General features: G+C 38.8%; 1 protein-coding gene across 2 annotated transcripts in view; it reads left to right on the top strand.

Moving 5' to 3' along the window:
- Positions 1-247: 247 nt before the first annotated feature.
- gabrb4 (gamma-aminobutyric acid type A receptor subunit beta4) overlaps positions 248-23693 on the top strand; it is a 65180-nt gene continuing 41734 nt past the window's right edge. The window contains exons 1-2 of one of the 2 annotated variants that reach the window (XM_044222707.1): positions 248-1545; positions 3267-3361. In XM_044222707.1, coding sequence (XP_044078642.1) covers positions 1466-1545; positions 3267-3361 — 175 coding nt within the window. In that variant the 5' untranslated portion in view covers positions 248-1465. The remainder of the gene's footprint in view (positions 1546-3266; positions 3362-23693) is intronic. The other variant, XM_044222706.1, reaches the window with a different exon arrangement.

A 23693-nucleotide genomic window follows, 5' to 3' on the forward strand; every position in this document is an offset into this window, starting at 1 on the left:
ATGAGCCTTTGCGCATAGCCTTCGAATCACCACAACTGCATCAGGCTGGCTGGGTTGCTTAGCAACTGGACAGCACAGAGATCCCTGAAGAAAACCTCCTCCTCTGTATAAAACACAAGCTTGTGTGATTCTTGAATTGTGATGTGCGCGTTAACAATTTCCAGCAAGGATGTTTCTGTTTACCTAATACAAAAGATCGACTCCTGATTCGTGATAAGGAATTAAATAAATAACTAAAAGAAAAAGATTGTGCGTGTTCATGTGTGCCTGTATGTATGATTGTGTGTGGGTGCGAACGTGCGTTTTTCCCTCTGTGTGTTTGTGTGTTTATGTGTGTTTCAAAAATGTGGCAAAGTGGAAGAAATGCATGAAAACGCACCGGCACACACTCACAGCATCCTAATGGGTTTCAGACAGAAAAGACAGACAATTCAGCGCATGGACAGGCTGCCACTAAGGAATTCACCTAAGGTGCCCCCCTCCCTCCCCCCAATAGGACATTATTTTAATTTCAATTAAGAACTATAAAAAAATCGAAAGCAAAAAGAAGACAAGATTTCCTGTCATGTCTCTTCGGACTGCTGAATCGCTGTCATTTGTTGAGTGTTTCGAGGAGAAGACGAGCGGACCACATTAACGGGTCCAAACGCCATTTAACGTTGGACAGCGGAGGCAAGTGGACTTTTCAAATAGGTTTGCATCTTTGATATGAAACCCGACGTTGTGATACGTGCATTGGCGTATTAGGGCCATCCATATTTCTTGGCATCTAATTTTTTCACCAGAGGAGTGATATAGCCTGCTCTGACGTCTGCATCAGATATTACCCAGTGCTTTTTCAATGTGCATTTCCCCCTCAGTGACTTTGCGCTGATCTACATCATCATCAGCAGCAGCAACGGAAAAAAAGGGAATGAAGATTTCATTTTTCTTTTTTTTAAACCCACCGCTCCCCTCCTGCCGACCAGCGTTTCCAGCTCAAACAAATATCTTTTAACAACATCACGTTGTGGAATAGTCTGGCGTCGGAGCATCGCTGGAACCATGCCTCTTCTGCAGATTTGGACTGGGAAATTTCATCCACCAATTTGATCAACAAGAGGCTACTGCTCAGTCATTCATGCCAGTGTTTGTTTTTTTAAGGGGAAGAATACTTGTCATCACTTTTAAAAGTATTGTGTATGCTGTATTTTGAGCAAGATGTCTGATCTTCTGGTGTTGGTCGAGGGGCTCTGTGACCTGCACGGATTTCCATAGCCGGGGAAAACAGCGGGGGCCAATTACGAGATTTTTTAAATCGAGAAGCCTATTTTAATGAAGACATCGCATGCGTAGATGTAGGCTAGTTTATTCGACATTTTTAAAAGGCAATTATTTTTTTAATTGCCAGTTTTTACTGTGTGCATTTTCTGGAGGGCCACTGGACTGGTTGGATTATAGAAACTATATATAAGGATTTGTGGAGATGTTGGGTCGTCAAGAAGATAAATTATGTGGAATTTTCTGTGCTCTGGCGGCTTTGTCCTTCTTATGCTTTGTTCAAAGGTAAGAAAACGTCGCTTGGAAAAACCTTTCACACCAATTATACTTTCATACCAATATTACCGGTCAATAAAAGGCTGATATGTGACAAATCGCATTAACGGGGTACCCAGGCCTACTTATTAGGGGCATTGCTGCCGATATATGCTCTAATAGACGGTACAGTGGCGCGCGCGAGCGTAAAAACATGCGCGTGCACAGTATCAAGCCTATTGTGAAACGTAACCTACCCCCGATATCAAAATGGGTATGTGACTTGGAAAGGGCGACTTTAAGTACGATTCCACCTAAAATAACAGCCGTCAGTAGAGCTACAGTAGGCTTAGCCGATGGTTAGATGATAGGATCAATCAGCAGATGATCGATTGATTACGCCATGGTAAGCAGCTAGATGTATGAGTCTACAGTGCTGTAGCCTTTCGGCCCGCTACTTATTTTATTCATCACTTTATACGCAAAGTAGTATTTCTAGTCATATAATCTTAACTGTCCATTTTTTTTTGACCAGAACCAAATCAGTCAAAATCGCAAAATAATCCCAGCAGGTCATCATCTGCTGTTGCTCTCAAGATCGGAGGCAGGGTATAAGATTTAACGTTTCAACAACTAAGCTCTTGTCTAGTCCTCTTTGTTTACAGCATGAATCACTGCACAAACCTTCATGAACATCGTCACAGTCAGAATCTCCTGATCAATTATTTTATTGTTTTGTTGTTAATGGCACTGATACATATCCCCAGTGGCCTACTCCTTTCCCGTGCCTGCAGTAACCTACAACCTCACCTATGAGATTTAGGTGCTCAGTGAGAACTGGGTCGCACATTTTGACATTTTGATTACAGTAACCCTGAATAATAAACATTATTTTGAACCTCAGGAGGTGCTGGCCACGGTCAGGTGATGCAGGTCATGGCACCAATGTTATAGGTGTCAATCAGACTAGTGCGGACTATAGTTCTCCCTGACAGCATGATGGGAGGCTGTGTTAAAACACAAAGCTTATTTAAATACATGCCCACGAATAAGACTGGGCTCTTATTTGATAGGTAAGCCAAAGAAACTATGACATTGTTACTTTTAATGTCACTGTTTTGAAGGACTGTCATCAATGAAATGCTTGACAGGTGTATCATCATCACACCCCCTCAACCGATTAGATGAATAAACTGTAGGTGGGGCTACAAAGGGGAAAATGCATACACAGGGCACATTTTTGAACCTTCCCCATGACAACACAAGTCAGTCAGTATGCTTACAATATATTTGCCTGACAACTGACTGCAACATACAAAAAAAATCCAGCTATAATTCTTTGCAGCATGAATGTCTAGTTTTTATTTAAATCGCATTCTTGCCGACGGCCAACTGAAGTTGACTAAGATTGAGAATGAAATGGACAAATGAATGCTTACTTTAGAAGAATTTGGGATGGATGGATGAATGTATGTGTTGGGTGTTGTTTAAGGCATCCTTGGTCCTCTTTCCCTTTGTCAAAGCCTCACCATGTTGACGTAGGGGCTTCCTCTTCAAAGGTGGCATTCATGTCATTAATATTGAGAACAGAGAGTACGTGCAGTAATAATTTTCAGGCTTCATCATACAGTACAGTAGGTGTGCTGTAGAGAAACAAAATGTCTATGACAAAAGTATCAGACAGTCTTTTGTTGCTGCTTTTTTCCCTCACTACTTAAAATGGCTCTTACACTTGTGCTTTCTGCCCTCAGCTCCTCCACTGGAAGCACCGGAATGTCTGTGGCCAAGACCACCGTGGACAAGTTGCTGAAGGGATATGACATCCGTTTAAGGCCTGATTTTGGAGGTATGTGTGTGGCTACATCTGTTTTGGAGTCTTAGGCTCTGTTGTCGAGAGTATTTACAAGTCAAGGTGTGTACACAATGATATTTATGGGTCACTCTTGGGAATATCTTTGAAGTGATTGCTACCATGTCATTACTATGCATCTATTCATATACCAAACATGGCTGCTCCTCAAGAAGTAGGGCACACAGGGAGAAGTGCAGTCAAACACTATGTTTTTTTAAACCACGGATCATGAATGTATTGATTTTTAATACTTTTCTGATCAGAGACATTTTATGGTCTCTTTGTTTTACATAGCAATGTTTCTAAGAATTTGATTTGCAGATCAGAGAAAACCCTTCTGCCCCATTAACTTTTATTGGAAATTGTGCATCTTTTACAACCGCTCTTTAAAATAATGGCTATTTTGATTTGAATTGCAGGAAATAGAAGGCGTGGGGGACAAGTCATTAGTGCATGTCATTTGGGTTGATTGTTTTACTGAAACTATTTAACCACAATAGATGTTAAGCAGTATAAAAAAATGTTGGATTTTTAAACAGCATACTAGTCTATTGCTAATTGGTTATGATATACTACTTTAATGTAAAATTAAAGGTTTGGAGAAAAACATTTTTTTGCAAATTAAGTATGGCACCTGTACCTACAATGTATAGGATTAATTTAAAGAGGATGTTTCCTGTTAGAATCTGGGGCCTGGTCTTTGCAAGGTCACTCGCCAATGACATCATAACTCAACACTGACTGACAGCCATAGTGATGGCTCTAATTCAATACAGTATATGGTTGTGACTATTAATTTCAGCACCAGCTTTATTGTTCTTGCTGTACACATGTATTCAAAAACTTTGTATTCAGAAAAGTTTATGGCCACTTACTATAATCACTGTCTGCAAAACAAAGAACAAAGGAGGCTTTTTACTTCCAGGGGATGTTAACGGAGTGTGATGTTAATTTAATGAGAGCAAGTAACACAATGGTGTGTGTTAGTGTAAGTAGTGTAAGTATGTCTGTTGCCGCTTAAATTAGCTCCAGGTCCTGTGTTGCATGGCCAAAAATCTACCGTATCTTGAAATATATCGACATGCTGAAAAACCCCATGCATGCAAAATTCATGATCATCCAATGTTTGCCACAATTACTAAAAATGTCTCATCTATTAGTTTGTCAAATACGTCTGTTTTTATTGAATTATGTGTACAATTTAGCAGAGTCAGAATTGATAAACGTGTCATTCTATTGAATGAATAAACTTTAATGAAGGGTAGGTAGAGACAATGTGGCGCGACTCCCCTACAAAATATCTGAATATGCTATGCAGCCAGGTTATGTGTAAAAAATCTAGACTACATTAAACAAAATAATGTAATGATTACATGATACATGATGATGTTTATTGACTCAAGAACTTCATGTCCTAATTCACGGAGGCAGTTTGGCTTTATTCTGTAATACTAAATAACATATGTTTAGAATACTGAGTATCTTTCAATTTAATTCTACATGTAGAAGTACATAGATCAACATTTGGTAGACATAATTTGGCTGATTATTTTTATATTCAACTAATACAATCTAATGTATGTCATTATGTATACATTATTCACCAGCATCTTTCTTAAATAGGCTGCAGGCAGCAGCTTGTCAGTCCTGTGACTACACTACACTTGATGAGAATGAGAGCAAGCAGTGAAAAACGTATAGCAGGTGCGCCTCCTCATATAACCTTACTCTGGTTGGATGCTCTGCCAAAACAGATGCTCTGATGAAGGCTTATGTGCCAAAATGTGTTAGCCTGATGTTAGCCATTGTAAAAATATGTTATAGTTGAGGTTATGTCTTTGTTTTGTGTTTTGGAGCGCTGCCATTCCAGAGTCATTTCATAGATTCAGTGGAAGGAAATGAGAGCAAGCAGCAAAGAAATGTCTCATTCACGTTGTTGCTGACAGTTAAACCAACTTTATAAACAGTAGGTATGAACGTTTCACATTTAGGAATTTATTCGATTTGCAGCCAATTTTCTGAATTATCAGCTTGCAAGGCCCAGTCTATTTTAAATATGAAATATCACTCCAATGCAAAGTCAGTGTTTCTACAACATATTCACACCTTTACTCTGCCCCACTAATGTAGCTAGCAGGTAGATGGTGCTGCCTAATGCCAACTCTTTGGGTTTCTCACTGGCATTTCAAATACTGCCTTCATGACAGTTGGCAGCAATTTTAACTAATCTAAATGACTTTGACCAGAGTTTTTCTGGTTTGAACTCATCTTTATTGTCTTCCTCACCAGCACCACCACCACAACAGTGTTGTCAATCACCAGTTCTACAGTACAAGTCAAAGCAGACAAAAGGTCTAAATGTGACCAAGAACTGCTCCAGTTTTGTTGCACATTCTTGTTGATACGTATTTAACTAAAAAACAGGCAGCAGATATGTAAAAGAACTTCACTTTGCTATAAAATCACACATAACAATTTAAAAAACATTGCAACTCAAAACACACATCTTGTCTACAGTGAATCAACTTATGCCTTAATTATGAGCCTACTATAGGGTAAAAGAAGCATATATGCTGTATATTTCTAGACAAGCGGGCAAATTTGCCTTAATTACCCTTTATCTTCAACAGAGAAAGAAAATTAATTTGATTCTGATTTCTCAGTGTAAACAAAATATTGGCACAATTAGATATCTGTATCATTTCACTATTGTACAATGGTTTAAATACCAATGTTTTAAATATCAAACAAACAACAAATGGATTAACACAAATCATAAAATCAAATCATTTAACAATATCACTTTGTATCACATGACTGAATTCTAAGCAAAAATGTGAGGAAATGAATGAGGAATTGTTTTGATTTCTGGTCCTAGATTACATAATTCTTTGTATCATACTTGTACTATACGTTGGTGTTGGTTGCTTAAATATCTGCTGGTTATAGCCCACTATTGTCTAGCAGTCTGTGAATGCACTAGAGTGGGTAGAGCAAGTTTTAAAGAGTGAGTGTCCCAGGCAGAGAGTAGCTGTGCTTTACCCTCAGGCCAGGGAGCTGCAGTCCATCATGTCTTGGTATTTCCAACATCAGTCAACTACTTCTGTCGTGACACAACTGCTGACGACCTTCGGCTCTTGAGATTCAACAAAGAGGGTTTTAATGTGGCACAATGCTGGACACTGACTGTGGCTCCTAACAGCCTGGCCAACATCCATATTTGAAATAAAAATGAACTCAAAGGTGTACATTGATGGAAAAAGACTATGGTTTGAATAGTCAGAAAGAAGTTGCCAAGAGGATTTTACTGGTGTGTTGTGGCCTTACCACCAGTATATTAAGATGAAAAGCCCACTCTGCAGTCACTCTATTCAGACTCTGCCCTCTTTTCCCCATTGATCTGTGAGCTAAACTGGAATTCAAGAAATGGTACACAGACCCAAATGGCAGCCATTATAGTTATTATTGTTATTTCTTTTTAACTTTGCAGAAAAACTTGTGGCTTTGTGATATTTTTCCTGACTAAAGGCCTTTTCACACTGGGGAAGAAACGAAAAAACTAAACGAAAATGCGAAATATTCGTTGACAATTTTTTGCATTTATAACACCTCCGGGGCTTGGTGGATTTCTCAAGGAAAGCCAGTGAGCTCATCCACTGCTTTTTTGGCTTTCCTCCTGCTTGTCCACTCTTTGTGGATTCATCCTTCTTCCTCCTCTTAATGTATGTATCCTGGAGGTTTCTCCATCTTTTCTGGACCTCTTCCACTAAACAGTAAAGTAGACCACAGCGCGCACATTACATCAAAACAACGATATAACGTATGCCGCTAGCTAGAATACCGGTAGCTGGCGAGCTATTAGCAATTTTTCTGTGTGTATATACAACAGAAATAACTGATGTAACGATATAGTTTGTCCTATGTGGTCAGGTTATATATAAAGTATACCTTTCACAATGACTACATGTAATTTCTGACACATATAGCTAATGTCCATAGCATAAGGTTACCTAATCCACTTGAAAATGAATGGTTCTCAATGCCTTACCTTGACATCGAAGTATGTTTAACCCTCTTTTGTAGGTTACTCACATCACAAGCCAGTTCAACTGCTACACCTTCCCAGATTTTGTCTTTGTGTCCGTGATCTTTGTAATCTTTATTTTTATTTTGGCAAACAGGAGATTATGTTGTGAGACCAAATGGATCAATCGATCACTATCCACTGAAACGGCCTTAATGCATCACTTACAAATGATGTATGTATCTCTTCTCTTTCGTTATCTGTTTGTTTGGATTATAGCACTTGGATGTAACTTCCTAACAAATTGCCCATGGACACACAGCTGAAACATAGACCACAACCCCCGTATAACTCGACTGATGCATTTTTTACATGTAGATGTAGATTCAGCAAGGTAACCAGAGCATTGTAGACCCAGTTAAGAAAGTATTATTTTTTAAGGATAGCAACAATGTATTTTATTTTTTAAATAATATGATATTAGGTGACTCTGTGGGCACTTTTCAAAATGCCTTGTTGATCATGTCACTTCAGCCTGTGGCATTTTAGCAGTGCCTATTACCAGTATATACATGCCTGGTACCTCAGTGTTGATGAGTTATCTTAATATTTTAGTTCCAGATTTTCCTAGTTGCACTTTCTCACATCAGTTCTTTATTTTTATATAATGAAATTCCAGCTAGGTAGAAAATGGGCAAATGCCTTTTAGAGAAATAGATTCTGAATGAAATGTATGAAAACATACATGTTTGTCAACAAATATATGCACTCTCAAACTAAATGAATTTCTCACAGTATTGCCTACTGATGTTCTCCTCATCTTCCAGTAAATGAGCCTGTTCTGGCATAAAGGTATAAATTGCATTTGGTAAATAATAGCATCAGTGAAGCCGGTTCAAAAGCACAGAAAAGTGTTGTTTGGTCGAGCTGATGGTGTGTTAGGCAGATGATTCAAGGGGATGTGTGAGGATGTGTTAGGATGATTGGGAAAATAGGCCACATGGCAATATGGTCCTGTTTGGGAGTGCCAGTTAATTTTCTGGAGGGAACTAAAGCTTGTACAGAGTATAGGGAGAGATTGGGACGGGAACGGGATTAAGGATTATTTCTAGTAGGTGTTTCTGGTGTGTTCTGGTTCCATATGAGGAACTGGTCTTCAAACCACGGTTTTTCGAAGCCCTCGTTAGGTAATCCAGAGTTTCAAAGTTCACAGCCATTCCTAGCCTGGGAACCAGACAAATCTGCCAAGCTCATGTTTCATTTGCTTTGGCAGGTACGTCTGGCCCCTCTCCCATTCAAACAGATTTCCACCCGTCCTGGACTCAGTCGGTCCAATCACACGTCGTTTATTTAATATGGGGTAGGTTTGATATGATGACTGACAGAGTAGCTTTACCGGTCCAGATTTGAAGTCACAAGTTACACTTTTCACTACTCTCATTGGCTCATACAGTGCAAGGCACTAGGCTAACAAAATTCAGATCAAAATATCAAACTAGGCAATGCTGATCAAATATGAATCAAGAATCTGTTACTGCATTGCCTATTTCCCACCTCAAATGTTTTCAGAAACACATTTTAGTGTACTGTTTAGCTGTAATTTGATAAAGTTTGTGACCAGTCCGCAATTTTTTTCCTGCTTGAAAACGGACCAAGCACCACCCCAGCTTGCATGTGTCGCTCATTGCTACATCACACATTTCGTTGCTCTGACTGGTTGTAGGTCTTTCCAATTGTGTCCAGACGCATTTTGGTCTGAGCCCGTTGATTATGCTGCTTGGAAATCAAAAATTAACTCAGAGGTTCCAGACTAATATGCATATGCAAATTAGTCTGGTGATGCCACACTAAGCCATTCCATTAAGTAAGGGGAGTTTGATGCCTGTATTGTGGCAGAATTGCACCAGTTGTTAGAGCACTGTGACTTTTGTGCTGTGTTTGATGACATCCACAAAGACAGGCTACTCTGAAGGTTTAATGATGATAGCATACAGTGCCTTCTATTGGGAGAGTTCCCTTCCCTGACTTTCAAGAAAGCACAGGGACCTAGAAATATTCTGAGAAGAGTTTAAATATTCAGGGTCATTACATTTGAGACTTATTAAGGATATTATTATAAGTTATCTGTAAGGAAATGTACAAGAAAATATGAGCACATAATCCACCGCCATGCAGCCCAAAAAATTAAGGCTGATGCACACATGCAAGCCCAAACACACACTGATGGTGGTTTCTGTGGATGTTTCAGCCTGTGGCCAGTGTGCAAAAATCAGGCTAGTGATAGCCAAGGGTGTGGGTTCTGGTCCCCTTTGCCATAATTGTCTCAGAGAGATAGAGTTGGAACAGTTGCATAGACTGAGGATCATTGGGACAGTGCATTTTTCCAAATGGGTGGCACCCATCACATTAAAGAAGAAAAAAATGGACCTGAGCCCAACATTAAAAGGCCAGCATGTCCACAACATGTTCAACCACCTAGTGCAGAAGTGGCCAACCATGTGCAATAGAGACCCAACAGTCTGCAGGCTTTTCTGCTAACCAAAGAATTCTCCCACTGATTAGTAGTCTTCACAAGTAGAGGGAAAAACTCATTGGCAAAATCACCTGCTGAGGTAATCAGACTGTTGGACCTCCATGGCACATGGTTGGCCATCTTTTGTCTAGTGTTAGTGGAATCCAGCCCCACCGTTTTCTAGTAAACAATGGACAATTTGCTGCAATACATTCCAAATGTGTCTGTGCACCTTGACTACATTTTGATTACCAGGGCGTGACGCCTCCTCCTATGGTGTCCATGCAGTGCTTTTACATAGGATGATACAGAAACACCCACTGGTTAGTGTCTCTATGGACACCCCTTTATGATATGTACAGACTGTAAATATGTGATGAGCTTGTTCAGATAGAGCCATCGCATCGTATCCATGGCCTCAGGTAGTATAGAGCACTGGGCTCTCACACTCACACAGGCACACGAGTACAGCTACAGTATATGTACAGAGCGAGTAAGGGCATTGCAGATGCAGATGCACTGAGCTGCTTACCTCTGCTATACACACCAGCTATAATGTGTATGTCCCTGAGACAGTGTTTTTTGTTAGAAACTGTCATGCAATCTTGAACAGCACAGCAGTTTAGACAATAATAGAAGATGATCCTATCCTGTCCTATGTTGGCAAAAAACAGTATCTGGAAGATGGATGCATCCTTTGGGGGACCAGAATGGTTGTACCTCCATGTGACTGATCACAGGAAGAAAATACATGAGGATCATTTGGGTGCCTCTCGGTTGAAAAGCGTGCCCAATTGTATGTCTGGTGGCCCAACATAAACAGGAAGGTAGAGAACAAAGTGAAATCCTGCTCCTAGTGTTACGCCAACCAAAGAATGGCATAACACCACCTCCTTACATGCCTTAGAGGGGCCAAATTGCCTCTAGGCTAGTCCTGACTTAGATTTTGCAAGTCCATTCAAGAAGCAGATGTTTCTCATCTGTCACTGGAATTGTGGATGCTCATTCAAAGTGGAATGATGGCACCATCACAACAAGGTGTTTGCAATCCATGGCCTGCTCAATACTTCAGTGACAGGCAATGGGACAACATTCCCCTGTGACCTTTATAGTTAATTCATGAAACAGAATAGCATTCATTATGTGGCTACAGCTCCCTTTTACCCTGACCCTAATGGTTTAGCAGAGCAAGAAGTTCAGACAGTGAAGCAGGGCTTAAGAAGATGACAAGGGACTGTCCCAGGACAGGTTTGTCTTGTTTTCTGCACTGTCTCATGCCACAGATGACTGTGAGCTGCGAGTTTCTTGGAGTTATCCAAACTCAGAGGTTGTCATGATGGCAGACTGGTGTATCATTACATTACACTGAGACCTGGTACCATCATTGTTGTTGCCAGAAGACCAGAGACTAGCAGACAGTTCAGACTCAAAGGGTAGAACCTGCTTACAATGATGACTTTTTATTCTCAACCTTATCTCAGCCTTGAGCCTCCTATTCCTGGAAGATCTCGACACTGGGGTTCTTCCACAGGTCTCACCTGCAAATATCCTTTTGTTGAGTTAAACATGTCTTCTTGTTAAAGTATTTCTGGTTTTATGGTATGTAGTGTGTGGTATGGTGTGTATGTCCATATGTAGGTTATTCAGAAATAGCTTAATGTCACTGAGCATGCTCAGGGACACTTGTCAATGTTTACAATTTGCTTTTCTTCACTAATTTACCCAGCTGAGAGGACTGAACTGTAGCTGCCATTTTGATTGTGATGAATATGTCACCCAAATGCAACAAATTTGCTCTTTTCCATGTCATGTGAATTTCTAAGAAATCATATTCTCTATTCCAGCACAAATGCATAAGATACTGTATATCAGGCTTTGCATTTAGTCAGTGTGTAGCCTTGACTACATATCTGTGATTTTTGTTAATAGGATAAATTGATTATTTTTGTGGGAATTGTTGATAATAATAAAACAGATAAAATAACAATAGTATTAACAATTAATATCTCTTGCATTTGTCAGGTATTTGTCTGGTATTTTTTTGGTAAGCAATTCATTATTAATGATGTAGATGATTGATAATGATTTATGTGAACAAATATGGGATTAAACATGATTAATCATAGAAAATTACAAATGAATTGCAATTTAGATAATTGTGTATCTATACAAAATTTCACTGCAAGCATATTTTTGTTTTAAGCAAACACATTTGATTCTTCCATCTCACATCTCACTATTTAAATTCCTTTTCTCATTGAGTGCTTGAGATGTCTTTACATCAAATCATGCCTAACATGATTTTAGTTTAACATTGTAACATAACATTTCAAGTTCTTCTTCAGACAAATTGTGCATTTTTTTCTACCTAGCCAAAATTGTACATTTGTAAATTTCCTAACTTAAGAAATACTGCCTATGGCCATGAAGCAGATGCCAATCATTGCGTAGTTTGTTTGTCACAATAGCTGTGACGTCTTTTACTTATGCCACTTGGTGTGTGGTCACATGTATATCTTTATTTGTTTCTATGTGTGATCTAAGAAAATATCATTCTTTGTCTGTGTACTTCTGCTACCAGGGCTCATGTACTATGCAAACTAGTGTTTGTACTGTTGGTCAGGAAAAAGGGCGGGGTGATCTGACATTGCTTCTGTTTCTATTCTATCATCTCGAGTAATGGGTCACCAGTGTGCAGATTGCTCAGGATTCTAGCACGAGACATTCACTGTATTGATCTCAGTATTAAAGAAAAATCATCCATGTGACGTCCAGTCAGTTGGAAGAGATAAGAGGACCCAGCTCAGCCCCCACCTCACACATTCACACATTCGTCCTTCTGGAGGACATATTTCAAATCAAGCTGTCATCATCATGGGTTATGGGTTTTATGATCTCAGCCTCCACCATTAACAAAGCATGAAGGGTGAGTTATCACAAATGTTGTGAACATGCCATTCTTCCTGCTGAGCCTTAACCAACTGTAGCACAATCCTGGAATACAAAGAAACACATTTATTAAAATTCTTGTTTATCGAAAACCAAACACTACAGCATGTCTGGATGCATACAGCACATTGTTCAATAAGCTGTGAACAGACTCTGTAGACTGTATATAGCTGGTACAAGGCATGGCAAAATATGTGTTCAAATACAAGTGCTGATCATGAAGAGCATAGAGTGAAGTTGAAAGCCACCCCACTAAATATAGCTGACAAATGTCCAGGGGATATTCTGAGGCAAGCACTTTTGAAATGGTGACTTTGGAATGAGCTTGTAGTCATAGAGAAAATGTATTTTTAAATGACCAACCCAATGTAGGCTATGCTTTAGCATTTCAGAAGTCATTTAATAGTACATTAATGCACGCAGAACAAAAAATATACAATATACAAAATATACAATATATAATATATCAACATTTTTTTGAACATAAAGAAGCCACCTGAATTTTATTTTAATTAAAAGATTTAAAACACTGCAAATGAAAATCATTAAATGGGAGGTGCCACACTGAATTGTGTATTGCTTCTGCCCATAATCAATGTACAGTGCATACCACAGTGTTTAATGTGATTACAGAAAACTGAAAGTTGCATACATGCAACATTATAGGGGAATATCACTCAAGCAACAGGTTTGAAGCTCTTTAACTGATAAAAGTACTCATTTATTTTATTTTCTTCATTACACAGAAAAGCAAAACAAAGTTAGCAGGTTTAGGTTTTTATTGACTAACTAGATAATCTGCTTGGTGGCAACCCATCAATTGCAAGTAAAGCATCAAATACTTCTTCTTTTCCTTTCGGCTGTTCCCTTTCAGGGGTCGCCACAGCGAATCATGTGCCTCCATCTAACCCTGTCCTCTGCATCCTCTTCACTCACACCAATTATCTTCATGTCCCCTCTCACTACATCCATAAATCTCCTCTTTGGTCTTCCTCTAGACCTCCTGCCTGGCAGCTCCAACCTCAGCATCCTTCTACCAATATATTCACATTCTCTCCTCTGAACATGTCCAAACCACCTCAATCTGGCCTCTTTGATCTCCAAAACATCTAACATGAAAAGATGAGTTAGCTGTTGGTAGCACATTCCCATTAAGTATATTGCTGGTTAGGTTTGAAACCCGCCACAGGGTGTCCGGTAAGAGACAGGCAAAGATGGTTGAAATATGGGAGTAACCCATTTATTTGTCACCACAACAACTCAGTTATTAGGTTCAGTATGTGTGTGTGTGGTTTTTCTATAAAACAGAAAATACAGAGTAAAAATAAATATACATAATATTAACATTGACTGTTAAACAAAAATACACAATGTATATTTAGCAAAATACAAAATTAAAGGGATTAATAGTTGCAAGAAAACAAATTAGGTATGTCATGCACGTTAAGTTAAACAATAAAACAGCTTAATCTGTTCTATATAGCAGTGCTTGATCTGGACATGTTCTGCGCACGTGTTTACAACTTAGAATCTCTCGAAAACCAGCACTTAGACAAGTCAAATGCACCGCAATACAAACGAAATATACAAACACAACATCAGTGTAAGCAAGTATGAATAAAGGTAACATATATACAGCGTAACATCGTGCTAAAGACAATAATCTCTTCTCATTAGCCACAGTGACGCACTTTATAAAAGCAAATAGAATACCATAACGCACAAGCGATCCTACAAAGATCACATATAATGCACTTACTTTCAATAGACGCACAACACCCGAACGATGAATAAAACTATATAAGATATGAAACAGAAAAGTTCAGCATCTGTGTCAACGCTCCGCTGAACTCGCTTTCAACTTTGCTCTAAGTGCTATGGGCGGGATGATCGCCTGCACGTCAATCCGTGAACGCTGATCGGCTGCTGTGCTGGATGCTGTGTGTCAATCTTTCAATCTCGGCAAACAGAGAGAGAGATTTATATCAGAAGGCATATTATTCTGATGAATATAATGGCCTTTTTAACATAACATGAGCTGTCCCTCTGATGTACTCATTCCTGATCCTGTCCATCCTCGTCACTCCCAAAGAGAACCTCAACATCTTAAGCTCTGCTACCTCCAGCTCTACCTCTTGTTCTTTCTTCAGTTCCACTGTCTCTAAACTGTACAACATCGCTGGTCTCACCACCGTCTTGAACACCTTTCCTTTCATTCTTGCTGATACTCTTTTATCACACAACACACCTGACACTTTTCTCCACCCGTTCCAACCTGCTTGCACTCGCCTCTTCACCTCTTTTCCACAGTCTCCATTGCTCTGAACTGACCCTAAGTACTTAAAGTCCTGCACCTTCTTCACCTCTGCTCCCTGTAACCTCACCGTTCCACCTGGGTCCCTCTCATTGACACACATGTACAGTTTTAATATTTCTTCACAGTATCTTACAAGACAATAGGAAGATACATTATTCCACAAACACATAATGATTTAAACAAGAACTGAATCACTATTTATGAATATGCTGTATAGCAGTCATGATTGCGTAATAAACAGAAGTTCTTGTATAGTGTGTATAGACTGTATGCAGTGTATTGGGCTGTTTCATACTATTCAGCTTTTTTGCAGTGGTTGTTGATTATGTCAGCATTTACATTGTCTTTCTCTCATTCCTACTGAACATGGAATATATTTTAGATTATCAGCACAAATACAGTTCTCTGATGCTTTCCTAAGCTACTCTCCTTTCTTACTTTGTCCTTGTCTGGTGTAATAAAGAGTGATAGTGGCTTAGTGTGTATTAAATGGTATTCCATCAGTTGTGCAGCAGAGAGAAAATGAATTTCATCGAACATTCTGTAGATGTGCATAAATAGGATGACAAAGAAAGTGAAGAGCCTGGAAATGTCTAACAGAAGGTGCTGTACTAGCATAATTTATGAAGTGTTGTCAATTGGTGTAGATAGTGTTATGGCCTCTATAAACAAACAAAGGCTCCACTGGAGACCGAAACATAAAGGATGCCAAGACCAGTTAAGGAGAAAACCCACAAGCTTTATTTTGAAGAAAAAGTAATCATAAGAAAAATCATAAAAGAAAAACAAGAAGGGTTGGAGATCCCAGCCAAAAAGAACAAAAGATGGGGAATAGTGATGGGAATTACGGCTCTTTGAAGGGAGCCGGATCTTATGGCTCAGTTCTTTTCCAAGAGCTAGCTCTTTTGGCTGCCAAACAGCTCTTCGTTTAATACCACTTCTGCTGTCCACTGCCTAAGTTACGTTCTGGCGTATTGGTGGCGAAAACAGCTCTCAGACGTTCACTTAAAGGAGCAGGCTCATAGAGCTGACTCATTTGCGACCGACACAAGCCACTGGGCCAGCCACGCAGTGGGCCGTCCCACCCAGCTCATCCCCCTACCTCTGACCCTTGCTCCCCTCTCTAATGGATGGAAGGCAGGTAGAGGGGACAGAGAGAAAGCAAAAATTCTGCACATTCAGGGCCACACGTAACAATAGCCCTGCAAATTTTTGAAATCCCTGTGACTGCTCAAAATGGCAAGCGATATCTGTTGTGTGATTATTTTAGATAACTTAAAACAAAGGACTTCAGAGGTGCATGTGGAGATGGAAAATGTTTCTGTACAAGATGTATTAATGAAAGTTCACTTTTGTACCTTTTAGGCAGAAAGGACAGAAAAGAATGGGTCCTGTCCTAGGACTATAGTGTCACACCAATGTGTAGGTCCACTGAGAATAAAACCGAAAAGATGAAACAGATGGGAGTATTTTGTGTTTCACAGAGGTTATCAGCTCTATGAAATAAAATTATTTTATGTCACGTTTTGTCAAGCAGGTATCAAGGGGTTGGACCCAAATGCAGACACTGAGGTAGAACAGGTGAAGTTCAATGATTTATTGATGAACAAAAAGCTTACATGGATGGTGAAGCAAGCAATGGTCTAAACCAGGAGAGCAGTCCAAACAGGCAAACAAATCCGAAAGTCCATGAAATAAGTAAAGTCCAAGAAACACAGGGGAAGTCCAAAACACTAGAAACACGAAAACAAGACACGGGTGAAACTAATCAGGGCAGGGCAAACAATCAAAACTGGTGGGAAAAGCAAACAAAGACATGAAGTAAAACTACACAAGACACATGAGGCATAACACTAAAAAAATAAAACAGGAAATACTAAACTACAAACCTCAAACCATAACAATTTTGGTTGAGAAGCCTCATGTAAAAGTCCTGCACGGTCAATTTATTGCCTTCTATTGTTCTGTAGATCACGACGTTGACATTAGTTTAGGTTCCATAGTAACATACTATAATTAGTAATTGTGTCCTCTGTGCTTTTGAGTTGTTATTTTGGTTTAAGCTACACTAATGTTGTCTAAACTACTGTACTCTGAAAACCTAAGAAGTATCTTCTGTCACTTTTCCAGATGAGATCTCTCGGCCCTATTTCACCTTATCGATGTAGCACCATAACTAAAAGTTTAACAATTTTATCAAAGTTTGCATATACATATTACTCTATTACTTTAAATCAACAGCCCAGAGTGAATTAAACTGTATTGACTGCTGCAGCATACCACATTGTCTAAAAATGTGAATATAATGTCTGTGATATCATCTATAGCTTTCTGAAGGGTTTTTTTGATGTCTGGAGTTGGGCCACCATCAGTTTGTAGCCAGAAAATCAAAATTTGGGCAAAGGAGGGTGATAGCCTCAAAGACCTGACAATCAAGGGAAACATGTCCGCAAACATACCCTTCTCTTATTGGAACAATTATCATTATAATCAAAGTTGTCAACAAGAAGCAGATTCATAAGAAGAAGTAAAAATAACTGAGATTGTATCTGCCCGTAGAACAGAACATCTTGACTTTCTTGGCATTTCTGTACAGAAATTGTGAATATTTCCATTTAATTCCATACAGTTGGAGTTTTCTTGGAGTGTTTAGGATAGTCATTAGAGGAACGGCATCTTAAGGCACTTAGCATTCTGCTATGACAGTTACTGCCTTAACATTGCCTAACAAAACTCCCCAAGCAGTGCATATTTGCCATTACATAGAGGTGCTTCACTCAAAATCTAAAAGGCATAAGGCATGTTGTAGCAAGAAATTCTGCTTTGAATCACATTTTATGATACTGAAAAATTGCCCTCAAGTTGCCAATAATCAAATAGAGGTTGAATGTTGTCGTTACCAAAATACATTTGAGTTTTGTGACGGATTAGAAAATATTACCATCAGGATAGTCTCATTTTGAGTTAATTTTGTGTGTTCAAATGTGCAAAATATGTTGCTTCTGAGAAGGAAAAGAAAACCTAATATCATTAGCATGATGTTGGTGTTGGTTTGGATTTTGGATTTTAATGGCCCAATTTGGTTAGGATTGGTACTGCACAAATTGTACATATACAGTACACTACATACTAAATTGTCCATGTACTGTATATGCCTTCTGTATGTATTGGTAATCTCAGCTCATGTGCAAATACCTCTAATGTATAGTATGTTGAAAGTCATGTTGCTTCTATAGCTGCTCATAATGCCGTATCATACTTCTCCACAACAAGACTGCTGTCTTTCAGGGCTCCATTATGACTGGACTGAGTATATATCACAATGTACTGTACTGTAAAAGAATTTGACATGAGGATTTAATGGTTCCAACTGAAGGAGCATTAGCGTACATTTAGCATTTTAATGATCTCAAACGTTAAAAGGCATCAATAGGTGCCAGGACCACAGGGATGTGAGATCTTGATTCTATCTGTAAGGCAGCTTACAAATAAGCATGGCCATAAGCACCTGATCACTGGTTATAGGGGCCATTCGTTTTACCAGTCTGATGCAGCTGAGTGCAAGTTCAGCCTGCCGCCGTGTCATCAAAGTATGAAAGTATGGTCACCTGTCCCTGTCTGCCATATGCAGCCTGGGTTTTACTGATCTCATTACCCATTGACCCAAATGAGTCCCAGCTGCAGCTTGATCTTGTTTGTAAAAGCAGTAAATGTAGCCATGAAACTGCTACAGTTACAGTAAGACTGGTGAGTAGAATAGACACTTAATTGACCGAATATGAAAGGGAGAGCCCGGACATATGAGTTAAAGCAGGAGCTGCAGCACTTTATGTTCAGTGTCTTATGTACTATACTGTATGTAATGTAAGTGTAATTGACCTTAGGCTATCCTTTGTGTCCTATGAGATACCAGACTAAATGCTTTTCACATATGTGTGCAGCTATTTTCAGAAATCACTTCCCACACGATAGACTTACCCTCTGTGAACATGACCGCTGAGTGATGTGTGCTGGATATCTGTTGCAACCTGCATTTTAAGTGATATATGGCAGCTGTTCTTTCAAGACCAGTGGAAACTTTTGCAGTACTGAGGCCAATCTCAGTATCAGTCTGTGTGCTGCCACATGTCAAATGGTGGGCTGCTTTGCATTTGGGCTGATAACACAGGCCATCGTAACTCAGTCTCAAAGTAATGCCTATTCAGCGCAAAACAGGAGTGTGTTGTCAGAATCCCAGGATGGATGTTGGGGCATGTACAAGTGATATCTATCCTGATGAAGAGAGAGCACCCAGTGATTTATTTCAGAGGAAACACAGGAAAAATGCTCAAGCTGGGCGCTTTCCCCTTTTCCCTTCACTTAGATTCTATTGAATTAAATGAGGTGTGTGTAGGCAGGAAGAGGGGGGCAAGGGTGGTGAGAGATAGCATGCAGGAGAAAGGACATACTTCATCTTCCTATTCAAAGTGTTGTTTTCAGCAACTTTGAAATGAAGGAGAAAAATGCTGATAGAATTGCACCAGAATGTATTGCAGTGGACTGCAAAGTACAAAAACCCTAGGTCAGACATTGGGGAGGCATCCTGCATGCGGGGCATTTTTTATTTCCTTTTCGACTCTCCTCTTTAGGTCCCCAGTGAGTCACTTTTTGAACCTGCAGTGATTGATGGGAGGTGTGCCCTTGACAGGGCCAGGATAGGCTGGCCAAGGGCAAGATGCAGCTATCCAATTGGTTCACACAGATAAACAAGGAAAGAAATGTCATTTATAGCAGCTGGAGATAGATGCTGTCATCCTCACTACCAGGAAGCACGCTTAAAAGCCCATCTCATTATTGAACTGCAACAGCCAGCCTTATGTAATGGTTTCCACGTAAAAATGATGTGTGCATTGTGTAGATGTTGAAGTCAACAATATGAGAGAAACATTAAAAATATAAAAGCTAGACTTTATAGTAAGATTATGCTGTACTAATATGCTTAAGCTCAGAGATCTTAATAATAATTGGTCTTTGTGGTAGCATCCTTTCCGATGTTTGGCCGACTATGTCTACTACTCTACTAGTATATAACTACAGTATCCACTATTCTAGGACTTTACATCAGGGTGGAAATAAGTTGTACCAGTCTCTTATGAGTATGTGATGTACAAGAACATTTTGCAAAATAGGAAAATATTAATTGTTTTTTAGTTCATCTGTGATTTTAATCCATATTCAGTGTCATATCTAAAATATACAAGTAAAATTTAGTTTGCTGATTGCGTTGGAAATTGAGACCAGTCTCTGACAAATTTAATTCATTTAAGGACATGGAAATTCTCATCCATTAAAATCATACAACAGGACACCACAAACAAACTGTAGTTCCAGTCAATAGTTAAGTCACCTTTCTAAATCAGTGCACAATGTGTATTGTACTGCGGTTAACCATAGCAACAGTACTTCTGCTTTGTGCTGCACTGTGGTATAATCATGATAATGGACTCTGAGGTGTTTTGATATAAAAAATAACCTTAAAATAACCATTTTGTTTATTATCACATACATGCAACTGTTCGGCATTAATAATTATGTGCAGTGTTAATATTCAGTGTCAATACAGGAAGCAGAGTGATTTTCAAGTCCAAGTGGTTTTAGTTGCCAAACCTCAACCAAACTTTAGTACTTTAGTTTTAAAGTGGCTGGTTGGAATTTCACTCTTACATGTAACAGACATTTTAAAGGTAATGTATTGAGACACTTTTGGACCTGTCATGTTGATTTTGCATATAGATCCTTACTTCTGTTTGACTCACACAGCATACGGACAGCACATTTATGGTATATAATCTGTTCCCCGTAACTACCCTGCAAAGACAGCTGTGTTAGAAGGGCAGAATAATTTAGAACAAGGCCAAAGCTCAAAATACTGAGCTTTGTCATTAGAAAAAGTAAAGAATTCAAGTAGCTGGCTGTTTGTTGGCATCGTTTTTTAAGTGCACGCTTTCAAAAGATGATCCATTATTCAAGATTTTTTTTTTGTTGGGTGGGTAGATTGACGTTGTGGCTGCACTGTGGCTGCTCTTATTGAGTCATCAGTTTCAATCAAAGACCACTATGCAAACATTTAGAAATAATTTAAGTTATTTGTAGCCCGTCAGGTGTAAACCTGACGGGCTGTTTTTCTACTGATGTGGTTCATAATCAGATGGCCTATAGATGATCTCCAAGTAGTCGGACATTCTGTTCTTTTCCTTTATAACTGCTGTATATGTCAGACATATATATATATATATATATAAATTTATAAGCTCAAAAGTCTACTGGACTATCTTCATTTACTACCTGCAAAGTGCTCATTTAGTTTATAATTAATGATGTCTGGTCTCCATTAAAAGCCATATATAGACGTATGTATAAACTGACTGATGAGCTAAACTGTTTTGCTCTAGTAGCACAACACACCTTCTCTATTTCTCTCTGTCTCCTTAATTTTTCCTTTGAGTCTTTGAACACACCACAGCACACATTGTCACTTTTCCTTTTGATTCCAAATGTTTTTATTTGGTCTACGGGAGTTTATTTTGTTTTCCTAACTTTACATTTATGCGGTTTGTTTTTGATATACTATTTTTTCCTTGTTTTTGAGTCTGTCATTTAGAGTCTGTTATCCAGCTCTGTTGACTTTTGTTTGTCACGCTGTTTTTTCTTTGTTTTTTTTAGGTGAGATGTTTGTGCTAAGTTTCTTTTTTTATCTCTCCTGTGCAATGTGACTTTCCTTTGGTGTATCATCATTTCATGTGCAAATAAATGAACTCTCCACTCTAGATGGCGGTGCAGGAGTAGCAAAGAGTATTAAGTAGTGAGATTCATATGGGTGAAAAATAAGTCTTATACGTGAATCACATGTAATTGATGATGACAGCTAAGGAGGGGGAAGAGATGGGGGAACCAAGGATGTCGCGGTTCACTGTCGGTGCCTTAACCCCAAAGCTTGAAGGGCGCCCAGATATTTCACATTTTAGGGTCTATGGTTGTCATAACAGCTTGAACAAAAGAGTAAAAATAAGTAATTTCAATACTTATTTGTCAAAATGGCAGCCAACAACATTATTCCATATCCCCTTGCATGCACACCAGAGTTAGTGTAATGGTCACAAATGAATATATTAATAACAAATTAATTCATGAATCCTACTCTCTTGAGACATGTTAGCCATGATCGTTGAGGAGGATCTGAACATAATTACCACAAGTTAATATAATTATCCAGGCAGCTTCGGCAGGACTTACCGATACACGGCATGCCACTGGAGTGACTGGGATTTACCGCACATGTAGGGTTATTCAGGAGATTAGCTTTGAAACATGACGTCAGTTGAACGAGACACAGACATGTGTCTTTTCAGAAAAAAAAAGCAAATACCTAAAAATCTTTATCTTTCCCACTTGGTCATACTTTTTCAAAATGTTCACCTCAAAATTATAAAGGGACATGGAAATAATGGCATTGATTAAAACTGTCAATGTGCTACTTGCTGAATAAATTAGGCCTATAAGTAAATAAATTATAAGTTGGACCATAAAGGGCTATTAAATTAATTATACACTTCTTTAGCCAATAAGTTTCCTAATGGCTTCAGGATAAATCCTGCAATAGGCACTCTTTGTCCTCAAGTACCCATACTGTACATGCTGCCTTTTTAGTTTTTACCATTGATAAAGAAATTAACCTTCAAGAGTCTATTTCTTTTCTTTTTAGATTTTAGTTTAAAACAGAATCCTGACCTACACCTCATCTTATGTACATACCGTCCTCTGTTTGTACATGGTACAAATCCAGCTCTGCACATTTTTTGATTTGAAGGTGTTTTAATGTTATGTCCAATATATATGCCTCTTCAAATCATTTTGCTCTCTCCAGTAAATCTTACTGTTTGACCTAAACTTACAAGAGAGTGGACATACATTTTTGATTTACTTAATTGTTTAGGTATTTCCACAAAATGGACTATTATTTAGCATCTTGCGCAGTACAATCACACTTAACATTTACATAATTTAGTACCCGACTTAACTAAAATCTACTAAACTAAATTAAATCAAACTAAACCATCTACTGCAATTCACTCTTCATTCTTTTGGAGTACTTTAACAATGTTCAAATTCACGAGTTGGAAAGTCAGCCAGTAATATGTGCAGTGTTTTATAAATCACTGACAAAATCAGTGTATGTAAGTAGGAAGCATTGTTCATGTGCAGCTTTTTATTGTGGAATCTAAGTAGGTTTCATATATCAGGTCCAAGGTTTGTGACAGGGTAGGACGATAAGATAAGGCCACCTTTACTTATCCTCTGTCTCTCTGGCTTCCTGTGATGTACTGCCTCTGCTCTCCTGTTTTACCTCATCATTTTCTTTTGTCATCTCTTCGGTCCTTTTTCACTCCTCATGCCAGAGCTTCTTTAATGATTTCCTTTTATTCACCAGCTATCTCTAATCTTACCTGGCTGTTTCTTTATCCATAGTTGCCGTAACAGTGTACTG

The sequence above is a fragment of the Siniperca chuatsi genome, linkage group LG14, assembly GCF_020085105.1.
Source record: "Siniperca chuatsi isolate FFG_IHB_CAS linkage group LG14, ASM2008510v1, whole genome shotgun sequence".
In the NCBI taxonomy this organism is placed as follows: Eukaryota; Metazoa; Chordata; class Actinopteri; order Centrarchiformes; family Sinipercidae; genus Siniperca; species Siniperca chuatsi.